Source organism: Equus quagga, chromosome 18, assembly GCF_021613505.1.
Source record: "Equus quagga isolate Etosha38 chromosome 18, UCLA_HA_Equagga_1.0, whole genome shotgun sequence".
Taxonomy (NCBI): Eukaryota; Metazoa; Chordata; class Mammalia; order Perissodactyla; family Equidae; genus Equus; species Equus quagga.
This window is the reverse complement of record NC_060284.1, coordinates 8,384,806-8,400,073: the sequence shown is the minus strand read 5'-3', so window position 1 is coordinate 8,400,073 and position 15,268 is coordinate 8,384,806. Positions and strand designations below refer to the sequence as shown.

Here is a 15,268-nt window from a genome sequence, read left to right as displayed (position 1 = left end):
TCTTCCTCTACTTTATATGTGGGATGCCTACCACAGCATGGCGTACCAAGTTGTGCCATGTCCGCACCCGGGATCCGAACCGGTGAACCCCAGGCCGCCAAAGCAGAACATGCGAACTTAACTGCTGCGCCACCAGGCTGGCCCCTGTACCTGACTTTTTGAATAGTCTTGCCCAGTTAACTTGTAGAATGTCCCTCGTCTTGGATTTGCCTGATTATTTTCTCATGATGTCATTTAACTTGTTCCTTATCCTCTGTCGTTTCTGTGAGTTGAAAATTACCTGTAGATGCTTGATCAGATTCAGGTTAAACATTTCTGGAAAGAATACTGCATTGGTGATGTTATGAACTTTATATTGCATTACATTAGGAAGTACAACGTTAAGTTACCCCAGTATTAATGCTGCTAAGTTTGATGACTTGTTTAAGATGATGATCTCCATGTATCTCCACTGTAAAGGAACATTTATCTCTTTATAATTAGTAAGTAATCTTGGGATGATCCTTTGCGTTCATGTGAATATTCTCTTTTGCAGCACATAGCCTTTTACCTGTCGGCTTTAGCATTCATTGAGGACCTTTGCCTAAATCAGTTATTACATTGGGGTGGTACTATGCTGATTTTCTAATTTTATCCTTCTACATTTCTTCTGTCATTCTTCTATGTCTACATTCTTCTCCATTTCTTAACTGGTTTTCTTCTGTAAAAAAGAAATCATTGCCCTCTTTTATTTTTGGATTGTCATCATGGGCGTATCTATTATTTTTTGTTTAATGTATTATAGCTAGTCATTATTCTTTCTGATGCTCAGTTTCCCATGTTTGGCCATGGCTGACCATTTAAACTGGCTCCTTTATCTTTTTAATATGACTCTTTTCTTAAAAAATGGTTGCATATTACTCCAGTGATGTAGATGTATCATTCTTTAGTCAGTCATTCCCTTATGAAGGATATCCACGTAGTTTCCAGTATATTTGCCATTATTAAACAATGCTAAAATAAACATTCTTGTACATATATTTTTATATGCTGCCAGCAGACTTTCTTAAACACCTCTGTGAAACTTCTTCTGTATTTATTTTACTTTATTCTGAAAATTTCCTGCTAGTATAGGTAGATATTCCTTCTATTACTAGAAATAGTGCTAAAGAAGGGCCATCCTTCCTCGACCTCAGCTCACCTGCATTACACTGTCATAACACCCTTATTTCCTTCAGAGCACTTACCAGCATTATCTGATTTTTTTTTACTTATTAGTTTACTTATTATCTTCTAACAAAGGATGTAAGCTCTCTGATAGCAATACCTTAACTTTCTTCTTACTGCTTATTTCTAAGTACTACATAGTATAAATGTAGTAAGATTATATCTTATTACATTTCTAAGTACCAGGATCTAGTACTTAGAAACGGCATATAATAAGCACTTGGTCAATATTTGGTGAATGATTGAATGAATGATGAGTCTCAGTTTTGAATATTTTTGCCTGTTAATATATTTTTTATTTTGAATTTTAAAAAAAATTTCCTCAAGGGGCCAGCCCAGTGGTGCAGAGGTTAAGTTCGCACGTTCTGCTTCGGCAGCCCAGGGTTCACTGTTTTGGATCTTGGGGGCAGACCCAGGCACTGCTTGTCAAGCCATGCTGTAGCAGGCGTCCCACATATAAAGAAGAGGAAGATGGGCACAGATGTTAGCTCAGGGCCAGTCTTCCTCAGCAAAAAAGAGGAAGATTGGCAGCAGCTCAGCGCTAATCTTCCTTAAAAAAAAAAAGAAAAGAAAAAATATTTCCTCAACTTATAGAAGGGTCTATACCTTAGCCTTCTTTCAGTTACTAGAAAGACTGTCCAGATTTTTCCTTGTAATCGTAAACAGGTTTTTGACCCTTTTGGGTGTTTTTCTGAACTAAAGGAATTGTAAAATTTGAAAAATAAGGGTTTATGGAACCATTACTGATACTTTTTGGAAACGCATTTTTTTTTTCTGAAATAAATAATGAACTCTCCATTTGCCATTACAGACATACAAATCTTCTTTTGGGTCTTATTAGATAGTAGATATTTTGATGTAAACTACCCTTGAGGTTCTTGGGTTATCTTTTAGAATATGGAGACATTCTCAAAATCCTCTTAGGGTGGATTATTAGGGAAGATGATGCTTTCTTTGCAGAGAGACCCAGTTTATTCTTTGGTAATAGAATGTATACTTCTTGAATCTGAGGATCTGAAATAACATGGCTTAGATACATAGGAATTTAAAAAATTATTTAATTCTCCATAGTACAGTATTTATTTTGTAGATCTGTTTACGTTAATTTGGTTGTTTGAATTTCTACATGATTTTTATATTTAGAGATTCTAAAAATTGCATGATGTTTCATATTATTACCACTGTATGTTTCAGAATGTGCCCATTTACTTTTGGCTCACAATGCTCCAGTAAAGGTGAAAAATGCTCAGGGATGGAGCCCGCTGGCGGAAGCCATCAGCTATGGAGATAGACAGATGAGTAAGCAATATAAACACTGTTGTTGAGATATATTCTAAAAGTATGAAATGATGCATTTGAAATATTTTTCATTTAGTGTAACTTTCCGTACTTTGAAGTTTGCAGCTATTTATAAATTTATATATGAATTACTCATGACATAGGAACTTGAATATTGGGTAGTACACAAAAAGAATTGAGGTATCATGTTTAAAAGTGTGTTGTTTGTTATTTTTTCTCCTTTTACAGCATTCTGCCCTGCTGATGTTCTTCAATTGTTTTAAACATTCAGAATGAAGGACTTTCTAAAAATGTTGAGACCTAACTGTCCTTTCTGACAACTGCTTAATTATTTGGCACATTAATTGAAACTGAAAATAATCAGTGTGTTATAAGTTATCTATCTGATTTAATTGCTAGATATAGGCTTTGCTGCAAGCGAGGAACAAGTCTGTCTCTATTTTGTTTTAGTCTTTAAATGAGAATTTCCAAAAGATGTCACATGCTTTTTCACAATATCAGAGTGTTCAGTTATTCCAGTCTCCCTCCTCCTACCCTGAATTTTTCTTTTTCAACTTCATATACGGGTCTTATTTTTGTTAAGCACATCTCAATAGTTAAAAAATTTATAAAACTTAAATCTGGATGAATGAGAATATTATCTTTCTGGTAATAGTATCTTTTTAAAATTTGAAGCTGAAAGTTATCAATTAAATCTAGTTTTGTAGAAGGAACAATAAAAATTTTTGGCAGTTTTATTAAAGAAATGTATAATGTTGAAGACTGCCAGGATGTTACATGGATTTAGTCTTACTTGTTTGTTAATTTTTTGGTGAGGAAGGTTGTCCCTGAGCTAACATCTGTTGCCAGTCTTCCTCTTTTTGCTTGAGGAAGATTGTCGCTGAGCTAATGTCTGTGCCCGTCTTCCTTTAGTTTGTATGTGGGACGCCACCACAGCATGGCTTGATGAGTCCACACTGGGATCTGAACTGGAGAACCCTGGGCTGCCGAAGCGTAGCGTGTGAACTTACCCACTACGCTACTGGGCTGGCCCCAGATTTAGTCTTATTTTGATGCTAAGTTTTGGGCTCTTATGGGCTCTTTCTTATGTTTTAGCTTTGTATGTAATCTACATATTACAACTTTGTGGACTTTCTGAATACCTTGGGTAACTTTTAATGGTGAAGTTACATTTGAGCTTAAGATTTAATGTGAGATGAAATTGTGATATTTTCACAACTATATGAGTAGTTATAGTTTTTGTTATTGAGAGTTGTTCCTAATCGACAAACATCAAGAGACCCTTATGAGAAAAGAAACCATACTTTCTAGAATTATTTCAAGGAAAAGATAAAAATATACAGATCTAGGAAACTGAGAAAGGATTAAAATTTAGTTTCAGCAACTGGTCTGAAGGAACTTTCTCTGATGTTTCTAACCTATTAGTAGAGTGGAGAGATCAGGTGGGCTGCTCGGTTTCTGACCCACACTAAAATTTATGTGACTTTCAAGTATTATTTTATTTAGAATTGGTGAATATTTACTGAGTCCTTACTATAAAGCATATGTATATAGTAAGATGTGGAGAATGAAGACATGGGCTCTGCCATTTAGGAATTCATAATCTATTGGAAAGACCAAGAAACAGAGTTTTCTTGAAAAATCCATTACTGGATATTTAGCAATAAATTTTAATGTACAAGAGTGAGGCCCATAGTAGTTGAGATCTGTTTTTAAAGTGATTTTCTTGTATAAAGTGATGTCTTAAATGCACATTCTGAATAGTATCCCATTGCCAATCGTTACATAATTATTTATCATAATTGCTCAGTGCTTATATTTTTACTACTTCATATCACATGAAACAGAAATATTTAACTACTAACTTAAAGGATAATTATTTCAACAACTCTTATGGTATATACTTAGAAATATTAATGTGAATGTATTTATAATGGTGTTAAACATGTCTACACTTTGAAATTATTTTCAGTACTATGATTTAAGTTTTTGATTGTTTAACTCGTGTTACATTACAATTTTCTGGGCGTAGAAAATTACTTTTTTTGAAAACTCATAGATAATCTAATATTATAAATTATTAGTGAAAACTTTGACCTGTTTGTCATCTTTGGTCTGATTTCTGCTGATGTTTTTGTGCTACAGAACCACGAGAGTCTGCTAAACTACTTGTCAGACTATTTAGAATTATTTCACTTTAAAATTAATAGATTTCAAGATTATGTTGCTTCTCTGCCTTACAGTGATCACCTGGTGAACAGTGATCAGTCTATGCCAGTGTCGGGGGAGATATGGGTATAACATAAAAGCTTTTCCCAACTCATCCCTCTCACCCTGGTCCCCAGCTTTCCTCTGATCTGGATGGCTCTAGTTTCTTATCCACACTGAGACCTAGCTCTCTTTTGTCTTTCCAGCAGTTGCTCATAGTTTGTAGAGATTTACGTTAAGAATATTTACATTATGCTAGTTCTAGAAATTCTGTCAGCCTCTATCTAATTTTTGTAGCATATCAAAAGTTAGTTTGGTGGGAAAGAGATGGCAGTCCATGTTGGTATGCAGTGTTATCAGGAGCTGGCAGTCTTCTTCATTTGGGTTTCAACTTTCTATTTCTTTCTGAGAGAAGCCTTTCCTCAACTCCTGGAGTTGATTAAATTTCCTTCTTATGCATTTTCAAAGCAGTCCACTTGTTTCCTTTGCAGTACTCAGCACACTTCTAGTTAATTGTTCAATGTCTGTTCCCTACTCTGTATCCTGATGATATAAGCTTTGTGAGAACTCAAGTCATGTACAGGTTATCTTATTCATCCTTTTATCTCTGGCTCCTACAACAGTGCCTGGTACATACGTTAGCTCGATGAATTAATGAAGATATGAATAAAACTGCAAAGAAAATTTGAGACTAAGCAAGAACTAAAATTTTTCTGAGAAGTATTGTATTAGGATTTTTATTTATCATAGCTCTTTTGAGTTGCTGAAAACTTAGAATATTTTTTCTTATAAGAAAGTATGACTGGGGCCGGCCCGGTGGTCTAGTGGTTAAGTTCACGTACTCCACTTTGGTGGTCTGGGGTTCACTGGTTCGGATCCTGGATGTAGACCTACACACCGCTCATTAAGCCGTGCTGAGGTGGCGTCCCACATAGAGGAACTCAAAGGACCTACAACTAGGATATACAACTATGTACTGGGGCTTTGGGGAGAAAAAAAAAGAGGAAGATTTGCAACAGATGTTAGCTCAGGGCCAGCCTTCCTCACACACATACACACAAAAAGAATTAAAAAAAAAAAAAAGAAGAAAGTATGACATTCATTGTAGAAAATTGGGAAATTATTGAGAAAAAATAAGAAAATAATTTCACTTAGAGATAGTCACTGTTAATATTTTGTTATATTTTCTTTTAGTTTCCTTTTCTGGTTATATTACTGTCCTATTTAAACCCTTTAAAAAAATTCCTATTCTTCGAATGAAGACCAAAATCTTTAACTTGGTTTATAAAGACCCAGTATGATATTGTAACTTTTTCCATCTCCATTCTTACCTTGTTCTTTCCACGTCTTTCTGTGTGTCACTCTGCCTGCCTCTCAGTTTCTCATACTCATACACCCTACCCCTTCTGCTCCAGCTCCTTATAATTCTTCAGCTCAAGGACGAGGAGGCCTTCTCTGCCCATATGCTATGTCAGAACTCTACCTGTTACTCCCTTTAGGCAGGAAGCTTCTTTAGGACAGGGATTGTCTGTTTGTCTTCTAAATACTTACCAGATGCATCAGAAACATAGTAGGGAATGTGCCATTAGCTCTGATATTGAGGAACTCAACCTGGTTTGGGGAGAGAGACCAATGAATTCTGCAGCATTCCAGAGTGTTTACAAAATACTTGAATGAAACAGATGAGGGAGAAAATAATTCTGTTTTTGGTGAGGTGTTTGGTTTTTTGAGCTGAGTCTCAAAGGATTTTAGGAGTTAATAAAGTAGGTAAAAACATTCTAGCTTATGGGAGCAGGATGTGTGGAAATGTGAACAACAACAAAGCATATTTTAGAGAAGAATGTACATTTCATTGTGCTCCCTAAATGAGACTATGTGGCAAACATGTGCGAAGGTGTGAAGAGTAGTTTTGGGAGATGAAATTGTAATGGTAAAGGGGCCACACTGAGATCTGCTTTATGTGCTATTCAAGGTTTTAATCTCAATCTCCAGTCATTGCAAAACCCCAGAAGACTTCAAAGCAGGGATTGACATTATTTGGTAAGCCTGAAGACTTAATTGAATAGGTAGGCAAGAAATTTTTAGGAAAAAAATCTTTAGAACAAATGTGGTAAGCTTGACTTACAGAAAAGATAGTGTGTTTAGAGAAGTAAGGGATAGATTAGAAAGATAAAGAATTGACGGTGGTTGATTATCTTTTAGATATGGGTACTCATAGAAGGATTCAGAGTAACTCCAAGGTCTCTATCCTGGATTGATGGTGATCTCATTAATTAATTTATGGACAGACTGTAGGCAGAAGAACAGTACAGGATTTAATTAATTTGGTGTTACACATTTGAGTTTATCTGTGGTATATTCAGGGAGAACTGTCCAAGTAAAAAGTGGGAAATAATTAGACTGAAGCATGGGAAGGAAGTGGAGGGCAGAAGATACAGATTAAGTAATATTTGGAGCAATAGAGTGTGGTTCCAAAAGCTTTAGGCACAACACACTGAAAACTTTAAAAGTACTTTATATGGGGGGCGGGCCCAGTAGCGTAGTAGTTAAGTTTGTGTGCTCTGCTTCAGTGGCCTAGAGTTTGCAGGTTCGGATCCAGGGTGTGGACCGATGCACCACTCATCAAGCTATGTTGTGGGGGCATCCCACATACAAACTAGAGGAAGATTGCCACAGATGTTAGCTCAGGGCCAAACTTCCTCACCAGAAAAAAAAAAAACATGCTTTATATGGGAGAAGAAGGAAAGAGAAAGTTTAAATGAGTTGTGGTTAATTGGAGTTCTTCGTTTGAGTTTTTGTATGAATTCTAATAGCATCCAAATCCTCTAAAGCTAATTTTATCTTCATTATCAATCAATGTTAATGAGATTCTTATGACATGGGAGTACAAATACTGATCCCCCCAAAACATACTTGTAATTTTGTATAATTGCATTCTGAATGTTTGTTTCTACTTCCATAAGAAAGTTTGAGTTGATGTTATTTTTAGTGTGACATCTCATAGAACAAGAATCTCTTTGCATATATTACTATACTATATATATAGTTGTTACTACCCATTTAATAATGTTTGGTCATTTTAACATAATTTTCTGTTATTTACTGAATGCCTTCCATCAGTTACAGTATATTTAGTTGGTGAAAAAAATGTATGGCTTCTACTTTTTATTAAGATACTTTTTTTATCTAGGAAATGAGTTCTTTCTATTCTTTATATTCAGCAGAGGTCTGTTTCAATTTGAAGGCAAGGTAGATTAAATAAAGATTTATTAAAGTATTTGAGCTTGGAGTGGAGAAGAATTATAAAAAGAATTCTACTACATTTGGGTAAAGTAGCTTTGATATTAAAGTTAAATTATAACAAACATGAAGGTAAGCTAGATTCATATAAATTTGAATCCATAAAGAACCTTAATGATTATTGGTTATTGATTCTCAGACTGTTTGAATTTCACAGACCAGAAAAATATTTTATTTGAGGATTGATGTAGAGTAGCTAACTTTTTCATTTTAACATATAAGAACTTCAAAAAAAGATAACTGCTTTCTTCTGCACTCACCATTTCATTAAAAAAAGACATTTTCAACCCAAAATAGTAGGAAGAGTAGTCCTTAAATTGAAAAAAAAGTATATAATTTAAAAGAAAAAACCTGGAGCCAGCCCAGTGGCGCAGCGGTTAAGTGCGCACGTTCCGCTTCAGTGGCCCGGGGTTCACTGGCTCGGGTCCTGGGTGCGGACATGGCACAGCTTGGCACACCATGCTGTGGTAGGCGTCCCACGTATAAAGTAGAGGAAGATGGGCATGGATGTTAGCTCAGGGCCAGGCTCCCTCAACAAAAAGAGGAGGATTGGTGGCAGCAGTTAGCTCAGGGCTAATCTTCCTCAAAAAAAAAAAAAAAGAAAGAAAGAAAGAAAGAAAAGAAAAAACTTCACCCTAGTTCCCAGTTTTTTTATTTTGCTGCATATCACCGGACTTGAACAATTGAGCACTGAAATGTAGACTTTTATATTTGGGAACTACTGACCTGGGTCACAGAGCTAGAGTGTAATTGAGACTAGGTCCTGTGTTCCCTGACTTCTGTGTCCCAGCCTCTTCTATTCCAAAAGACTTCTAGTAATTTAAACACTGCTCTTTGACTTTTGGCTTTTTAAAATATATTGGGGCTTTAGTTAGACCTGTGGTTAAAACTAAGAATAGGTCCTGCTGTTTTTCATATTCTTCCCTGGGCTTTTCCTAATTTGGCCTATGTGGACAAAACAAATCTGATCCAAGCTTTTGCTACTGTCGTCTTTTCTGTCTTTTTTTCACTTTCTGCTTCTGTATTCCACGTAAGGCTTTAAGTAGTTTATAAGAATGCATACTGTAAAATAATAAAAATAATAGTACTTTTATGTATATGTACATATATATATGTATATGAAGCGTGTCAGGACCAGGAGGAAATCAGTATGTATTGATATATGCATTTTTTCCCTTAATGCACATTTTTCCATTTTCTTATCTTTTGCTAGGTTAATTTCATTTAGTTCTAATATTTTCCCTTATTTCAATAAATGTTAGGCATTGACTGATTTTTGCTAGTCCGTTTTAAACCTTCATTCTAATAAAGAACAATTACATTTACCTAATTGCAGGCATAGTAGTAAGCAATTTATATTGAGCTTTTACAGTAGCTCTCTCTATATAAAACTCTGTAGATAGTAGATTTTTCTTTATTCTTACTTGAAAAATGAAAAAAAGAGACTGAAGTTTAGGGAAATAAAGTGACTTGTCCACACTTACACACAGCTAATAAACAGTAAAGTTGGGGTTTACACTTAGGCCATGTGTGTAACTTGAGAAAACGCTGCAAGGGCTTCAGGTTTTCTTAGATTCAGAAGTTCTTTTCATAGACAATAGGATTCATTTTTGTATTTCTCATGTGATGTTGGTGGTATGTGAGAGTACAACCTCTACTGAAAAAAGAACAGATACACCTGGTAAGAATTGCAGATAATTACATTTTTAGTACAGTAGTATCCAATGGGATTTTTGAGATCTGCTGTCTTTGGGATCTTGTAGGTCAGTGTTAAAGCAGGACATTGTATCATCTGACTGAGGTTCATAAATCTTGGCTCAGTCAGGTAAATCCTTACTGATAATTAAAAAGTAGCAAAACCAGTGTGAATATGTTATAAGCTGATGTTGAGGTATCTCTTCCCAGTTTTCCTTGGGGATCATAGCAGTTTTACTAAAAGTTTTTACTAACTTATTCACAATACCTATATCTATATATATCACTGTATCATAAGCCAGTGGTGTTTTCTAAGCGTGGTGAAATATAATAATAGGGAATTATTGGGAATATAATAATTAAAATAACAATGGGTAGGCCCATTATTGTTGGGGTAGTGAAAGAGTGGAACAGATTTTTGTTCACTTTTATTCTCAAGGGGTGGTGTGTTTTGATGATTTGTTTTTTATTTCTGGGTTTGATGGGTAGGAGTGTTTTGAAATTTTTAATTGAAATACAATGAATAGTGTTATGATTATTGATTTAATATTAATAAATCATGTTGATGCATCCAATTGTGGCATATCACTAAGGAGAGATTCAGACTCTCAGTCTTTAACTTAAAAGGTTAATGCTGTTTAGCTTCTTAGTGATTTTATAGCACTGATGCAGATCATTTTTTGAAACATTTTGGTGGGACTAATTCAGTGACAATGGGCATAAAGCTATGGTTTGACCCACAAATTTCTGAGCATTGACCAGAGTACAGTCCTGGTTGTGAGGCTACGATGATTGTTTGGTTTAGGTGCCCTAAGATGGCATCTGTTTTTAGGCCTAAGGAGGGAACATCTCATGAGTGTAGGACGTCTTCAGATGAGACTAACATTCGGATAGTTATTTCTATAGGCAGGACTACTCGGTTGTCAACTTCTAGAAGTAAAAGTTCTCCTGGTTTTAGGTCTGATGTAGGGATTATGTAAGAGTCAAAGCTTAGGTCTCCGTTGTCTGCATACTCATAGCTTCAGTATCATTGGTGGCCTATTGTTTTAATGGTTAAAGATGGATTATTGATTTCATCTATTATGTAGAGGATTCCTAATGATGGCAGGGCAATTAGAATTAGAATAGCTGGCAGGATAGTTCAAGTGGTTTCTACTTTTTGGGCCTCCATAGTGCTTGTATGGGTTAATTTAGTTGTTAGTATTGATGAAATAATGTACAATACTAGAGAGCTAATTAAGAATACAATTATTAGTGTAGGGTCGTGGAAGTGGAGGAGTTCTTCTATGATAGGGGATGTTGCGTCTTGAAATCCTAGTTGGAAGGGGTAAGCCATAGAGGTATATAGGGGTTTAACCTATAACTTAACTTTGACAAAGTGGTGTAATTTTTACTAGTACCTAGTTTTATTGAAAAGACATAATGGTTATGATATTGGCTTGAAACCAGTTAGAGGGGATTCGATTCCTTCCTTTCTTATTTTAGATTCACATAGGTAGGTTCTTTGAATGTATGCTATGGTGGAGGGCATCCGTGTAATCATTCGAGGTTAGTAGTAGTTAATTCTACTGTTGACACCTCTTGTTTAGATGCAAATGCTTCTCAAATTATGAAGAGTGTTAGTATCGCTGCTGTGGGTGAGATGAAAGATCCTGTAGATGAGATAGTATTTCCTGTTGTGTATGCGTCTGGATAGTCCGAGTAGCGTCGTGGTATTCCTGAGAGACCGAGAAAGTGTTGTGGGAAGAAAGTTTTGTTGACGCCTATGAATATAATTGTGAAATGAATTTTTGCTCGGTTTGGGTTGAGTGTATAACCTGAGAATAGAGGGAATCAGTGGACAAATCCCCCTATAATAGCGAAGTCTGCTCCTATCAATAAAACCTAGTGAAAATGTGCTGTACTACATAGTAAGTATCGTGAAGTACAATATCTAGGGATGAATTGGCCATATGATTCCTGTTAGGCCTCCTACTGTGAATAAGAAAATGAAGCCCAGGGCTCATAATATTGCTGGTGATCATTTAATATTTCCTCCATGAAGAGTTGCTAGTCAGCTGAATACTTTTACGCCAGAGGGGATAGCAATAATTATAGTGGCTGATGTAAAATATGCTAAAGAATAGGATCCCCTCCTCCTGCAGGGTCAAAGAAAGCAGTGTTTAGGTTACGATCTGTAAGTAGTATGGTAATATCTGCTGCTAAGACTGGGATTGCCAGTAGGAGAAGTACTTCTGTGATAAGAACAGATCAAACGAACAATGGTGTTTGCTATTGGGACTGGCGGTTTCACGTTACTGATTGTGGTAATGAAATTGATGGAGCCTGAGATTGAAGCTACACCAGCTAGATGGAGAGAGAAAATGGTTAAGTCAACAGAAGCTCCTTAGTTCTTATATACATTTTTTATTGAGGTGTAATGGACAATTAGCACAGTGAAATTTATTTTAAATTAAAATTTTTTTTTATTTAAACTTTAGTTACAGCTCTTTTAAGGAAGCTTAAGCAGCAGTCCAGGGAAAGTGTTGAAGAAAAACGACCTCGATTATTAAAAGCCCTGAAAGAGGTAAGCCATATTTCCTTGCTGATTTTGCAACTAAAGAGTAATTGTATGTGTACTTTTAAGAATTTTTTTAATAGAGTATAATTTCTTACTGATTATTGAGTCAAGAAATGATAAAATTTCTGCTTGAATTAAGCAATAATGACCTAAGAAAATTCTCTGATTATAATGTATAAATGTAATCTTATGGGAAGTGCCATTTAGTTTGAACTAGGAAGGTAGATAAAGAATTATTGCTTTCAATCAGTAAGAGCTCTAAGAAAAAGAGATAAATCATAATTAATGGCAATAGTTTTCCTTTGTCCTTTGGATTGGATGGAAGATTCTCTAAGAGCTGAAGCCGCTGCTGCTAGCAGGAACAGTTTGCGTTTTCTTTATATAACAAAACTCTTTTTGTCTGTCTTGCTTCATAATGGTAAGAACTGGGTGTGCTGGTACAGAAAGGGAGAGAGGTTTGTTTTTGTTATTTCTTCCTCTGTACTTTTGATGCCTGAAAGAACTGTGGGAGAAAAACAGAGCTATCATGACGAATATGTCTTCTTTTAGATGTGCTTTTGTTTTTCACTTGTGAGATCTCAAGAGATAAATTTTTTTTGAGAATATTTGATCATAATTCCCTTAACAGTTACAGTCTTTGGTGTGTAGCTTCTAATTTATGAAATAAAAATTTTCCCTATAGATCTCATATGATAACGTATTATTCCAGATTTAGTAAATTTATGTTATCACTTTATAGAAAAAAAGTTTTTATTGCAGTGGGTGATTTTTTTAGACCATTATGAGACTACGCAAATAATTATTTTGGATGTCATTTTTTATAACACTTCTAAAGTTATTAACTATTTTTACAAGAATACTTATTTTGGTTATGGTGAGAAATGGAATATTTATTGATGCAAATCTAAATGATTGTCAGTTTCAGATATGTTCCTGTGTGATTAAAATGTTCTTATAAAATATATAGTGGTGTGTATTTTCCCTTGGAGACAAGTGTAGTAATGTGTGCTACTGTAATGTTTTATTTTAAGTAATAACCATATTTTTTTCTTTCTCCAACTCCAAACATTGAATTATTCCCTATTCCTGTCATTAGACCTTTAATGATAACAGATTCTTTTTTAAAAAAAGCAAGCTATTATGTAGATATAAGAGCTGTTAACGAGGGTGCATTCAGTAATTATTTCTATTTCATTTCTCAGCTAGGTGACTTTTATCTAGAACTTCACTGGGATTTTCAAAGCTGGGGTAAGAATGTGCTATGTTTTGCTATAAAATATGTATGCATACAGAAATACCAGTGCAAAAATTACTGTTATCTAGAAGTGTTATCACAAATTTGATACTTGCCCTCAGCAAAATTAAATAGTTTTCATCATGTTGTACATAAGGATTACAAAGCTCTGTAGTAATACTTAATTATCCTAACGTGATTAGTAACTTTCATAATTCTTATTTTTAAGATTGAAAGTTGTCTTAAGGTTTTTTTTAACAAAATGCAGGTTTAAATATGATTACAATTTAATATAAGGAATTTTCAGAGAGAAGAGAAGAATAATTATGGAATTATTAGATTAGTGAATTTAAGGAACTTCAAAATACAGTGCTTAGAACCCTGAATGTGAAGAATTTTGTTAACATTATTTACTTTTGTATATTTTATCGTCTTTCAATCATTTTTGCCAATTTTATTGCATACTTTATAGCCACTGTCTTAACATACTATTTGGTTGCACACTGTTCCAGTTATTTATGAAGCACCTGAATTGCTAAATATTTTACAGTCATTTATTGATTTACCTTAGCAAGCTAAGTGTTTTCCCTCCCCATTTTAAACATGAGTCCACTTAAGGAGAAAATCTTCATGTCCAAATTGGAAGTTTGATCCTAATGACCTTTGCTTTACTAACTAAACAACTACAAAAACAACCAAATTTTGTTTTTTTTTTAAAAAATTTTTGTTCAAATATAATCTATATCTAGGTTTGCATATAATGAGTTTACATGTGTTTTTCAAAGCATCTGAATTATTTCTTACGATGTAATATTTGAATGCTAAGTGATATTTATCCCCCAAATAATCATAAAAATAAATCATAAAATAATTATAAAAATAAATCAGATATTTCCAACTATAGAAACCATTGTATATGTTTCATGTGAATACTTTCAAACCCTTTTGAGTGCTTACAAAACTGTGTGTGTGTATGTACACACAAATACATATATATAGCCTCAGCATTAGTTTTTTTTTAAATGGGATCATACTATTATGTAATTATACAGTTTGTCATTATTACTTTGTGTATCTTAATTATCTTACCATATTTGTTCATGAGGAAATACTTTATTTTTTTAACAGCTGCAGAATACTGTACAGCATGGATGATTAAGATTTTCTGAATATAAAGTTTTAATCCCTAAATGTAATCAGTTCTTTCCAACATTGTTACAGCTCTAACTCATAAGGCTAGTTTTTGCTCCATCAAAATCACACATGATTTTGTTACTCTGATAGGCCTACTTTGCCTTTATGTTTTATATATCTTTCAGAAGTCCCGGGGTCCTAGAACACTGAGAGAAAAAGAGTTTTGTAGTAGCTTTGTGTAATAAAATAGCTCCAACTCAGATTGGTCTGAAGCCTGAATACTAGTTTTTCACCTCATTTTTTTCCATCTGTAGAGACACCAAGTCCTACTTGGTGATCTTAAACTGAGGTTGTCCCTTGAGTATATTGGCTCTTTAACTGATTCTCTTAGTAATTGTTAGTGGTTTGAATTCTAAAATAGTCAATTTATCTTGCTGAGCAAAATGTTTTAAAATATTTTAAAAGTGACATTTCAGTAATATGAAGTAATAGAAATGGACATTAATCACTCCTGAAATTGTGCATATGTCTATAAATACATTATAAATGTTGCATAATCAAATTTGTGATGCAACCACTCAGGTACTTGTTGAAAGTATCGCTTCTTTGAAAACTTGACTTTGATACAAAAC

At 34.4% G+C, this 15,268-nt stretch overlaps 1 protein-coding gene across 1 annotated transcript in view; it reads left to right on the top strand.

Moving 5' to 3' along the window:
- ANKRD13C (ankyrin repeat domain 13C) overlaps positions 1 to 15,268 on the top strand; it is an 88,175-nt gene that overhangs the window by 29,974 nt on the left and 42,933 nt on the right. Inside the window, exons 3-5 of the mRNA XM_046645275.1 lie at positions 2,401 to 2,505; positions 12,189 to 12,274; positions 13,471 to 13,516. Coding sequence (XP_046501231.1) covers positions 2,401 to 2,505; positions 12,189 to 12,274; positions 13,471 to 13,516 — 237 coding nt within the window. The remainder of the gene's footprint in view (positions 1 to 2,400; positions 2,506 to 12,188; positions 12,275 to 13,470; positions 13,517 to 15,268) is intronic.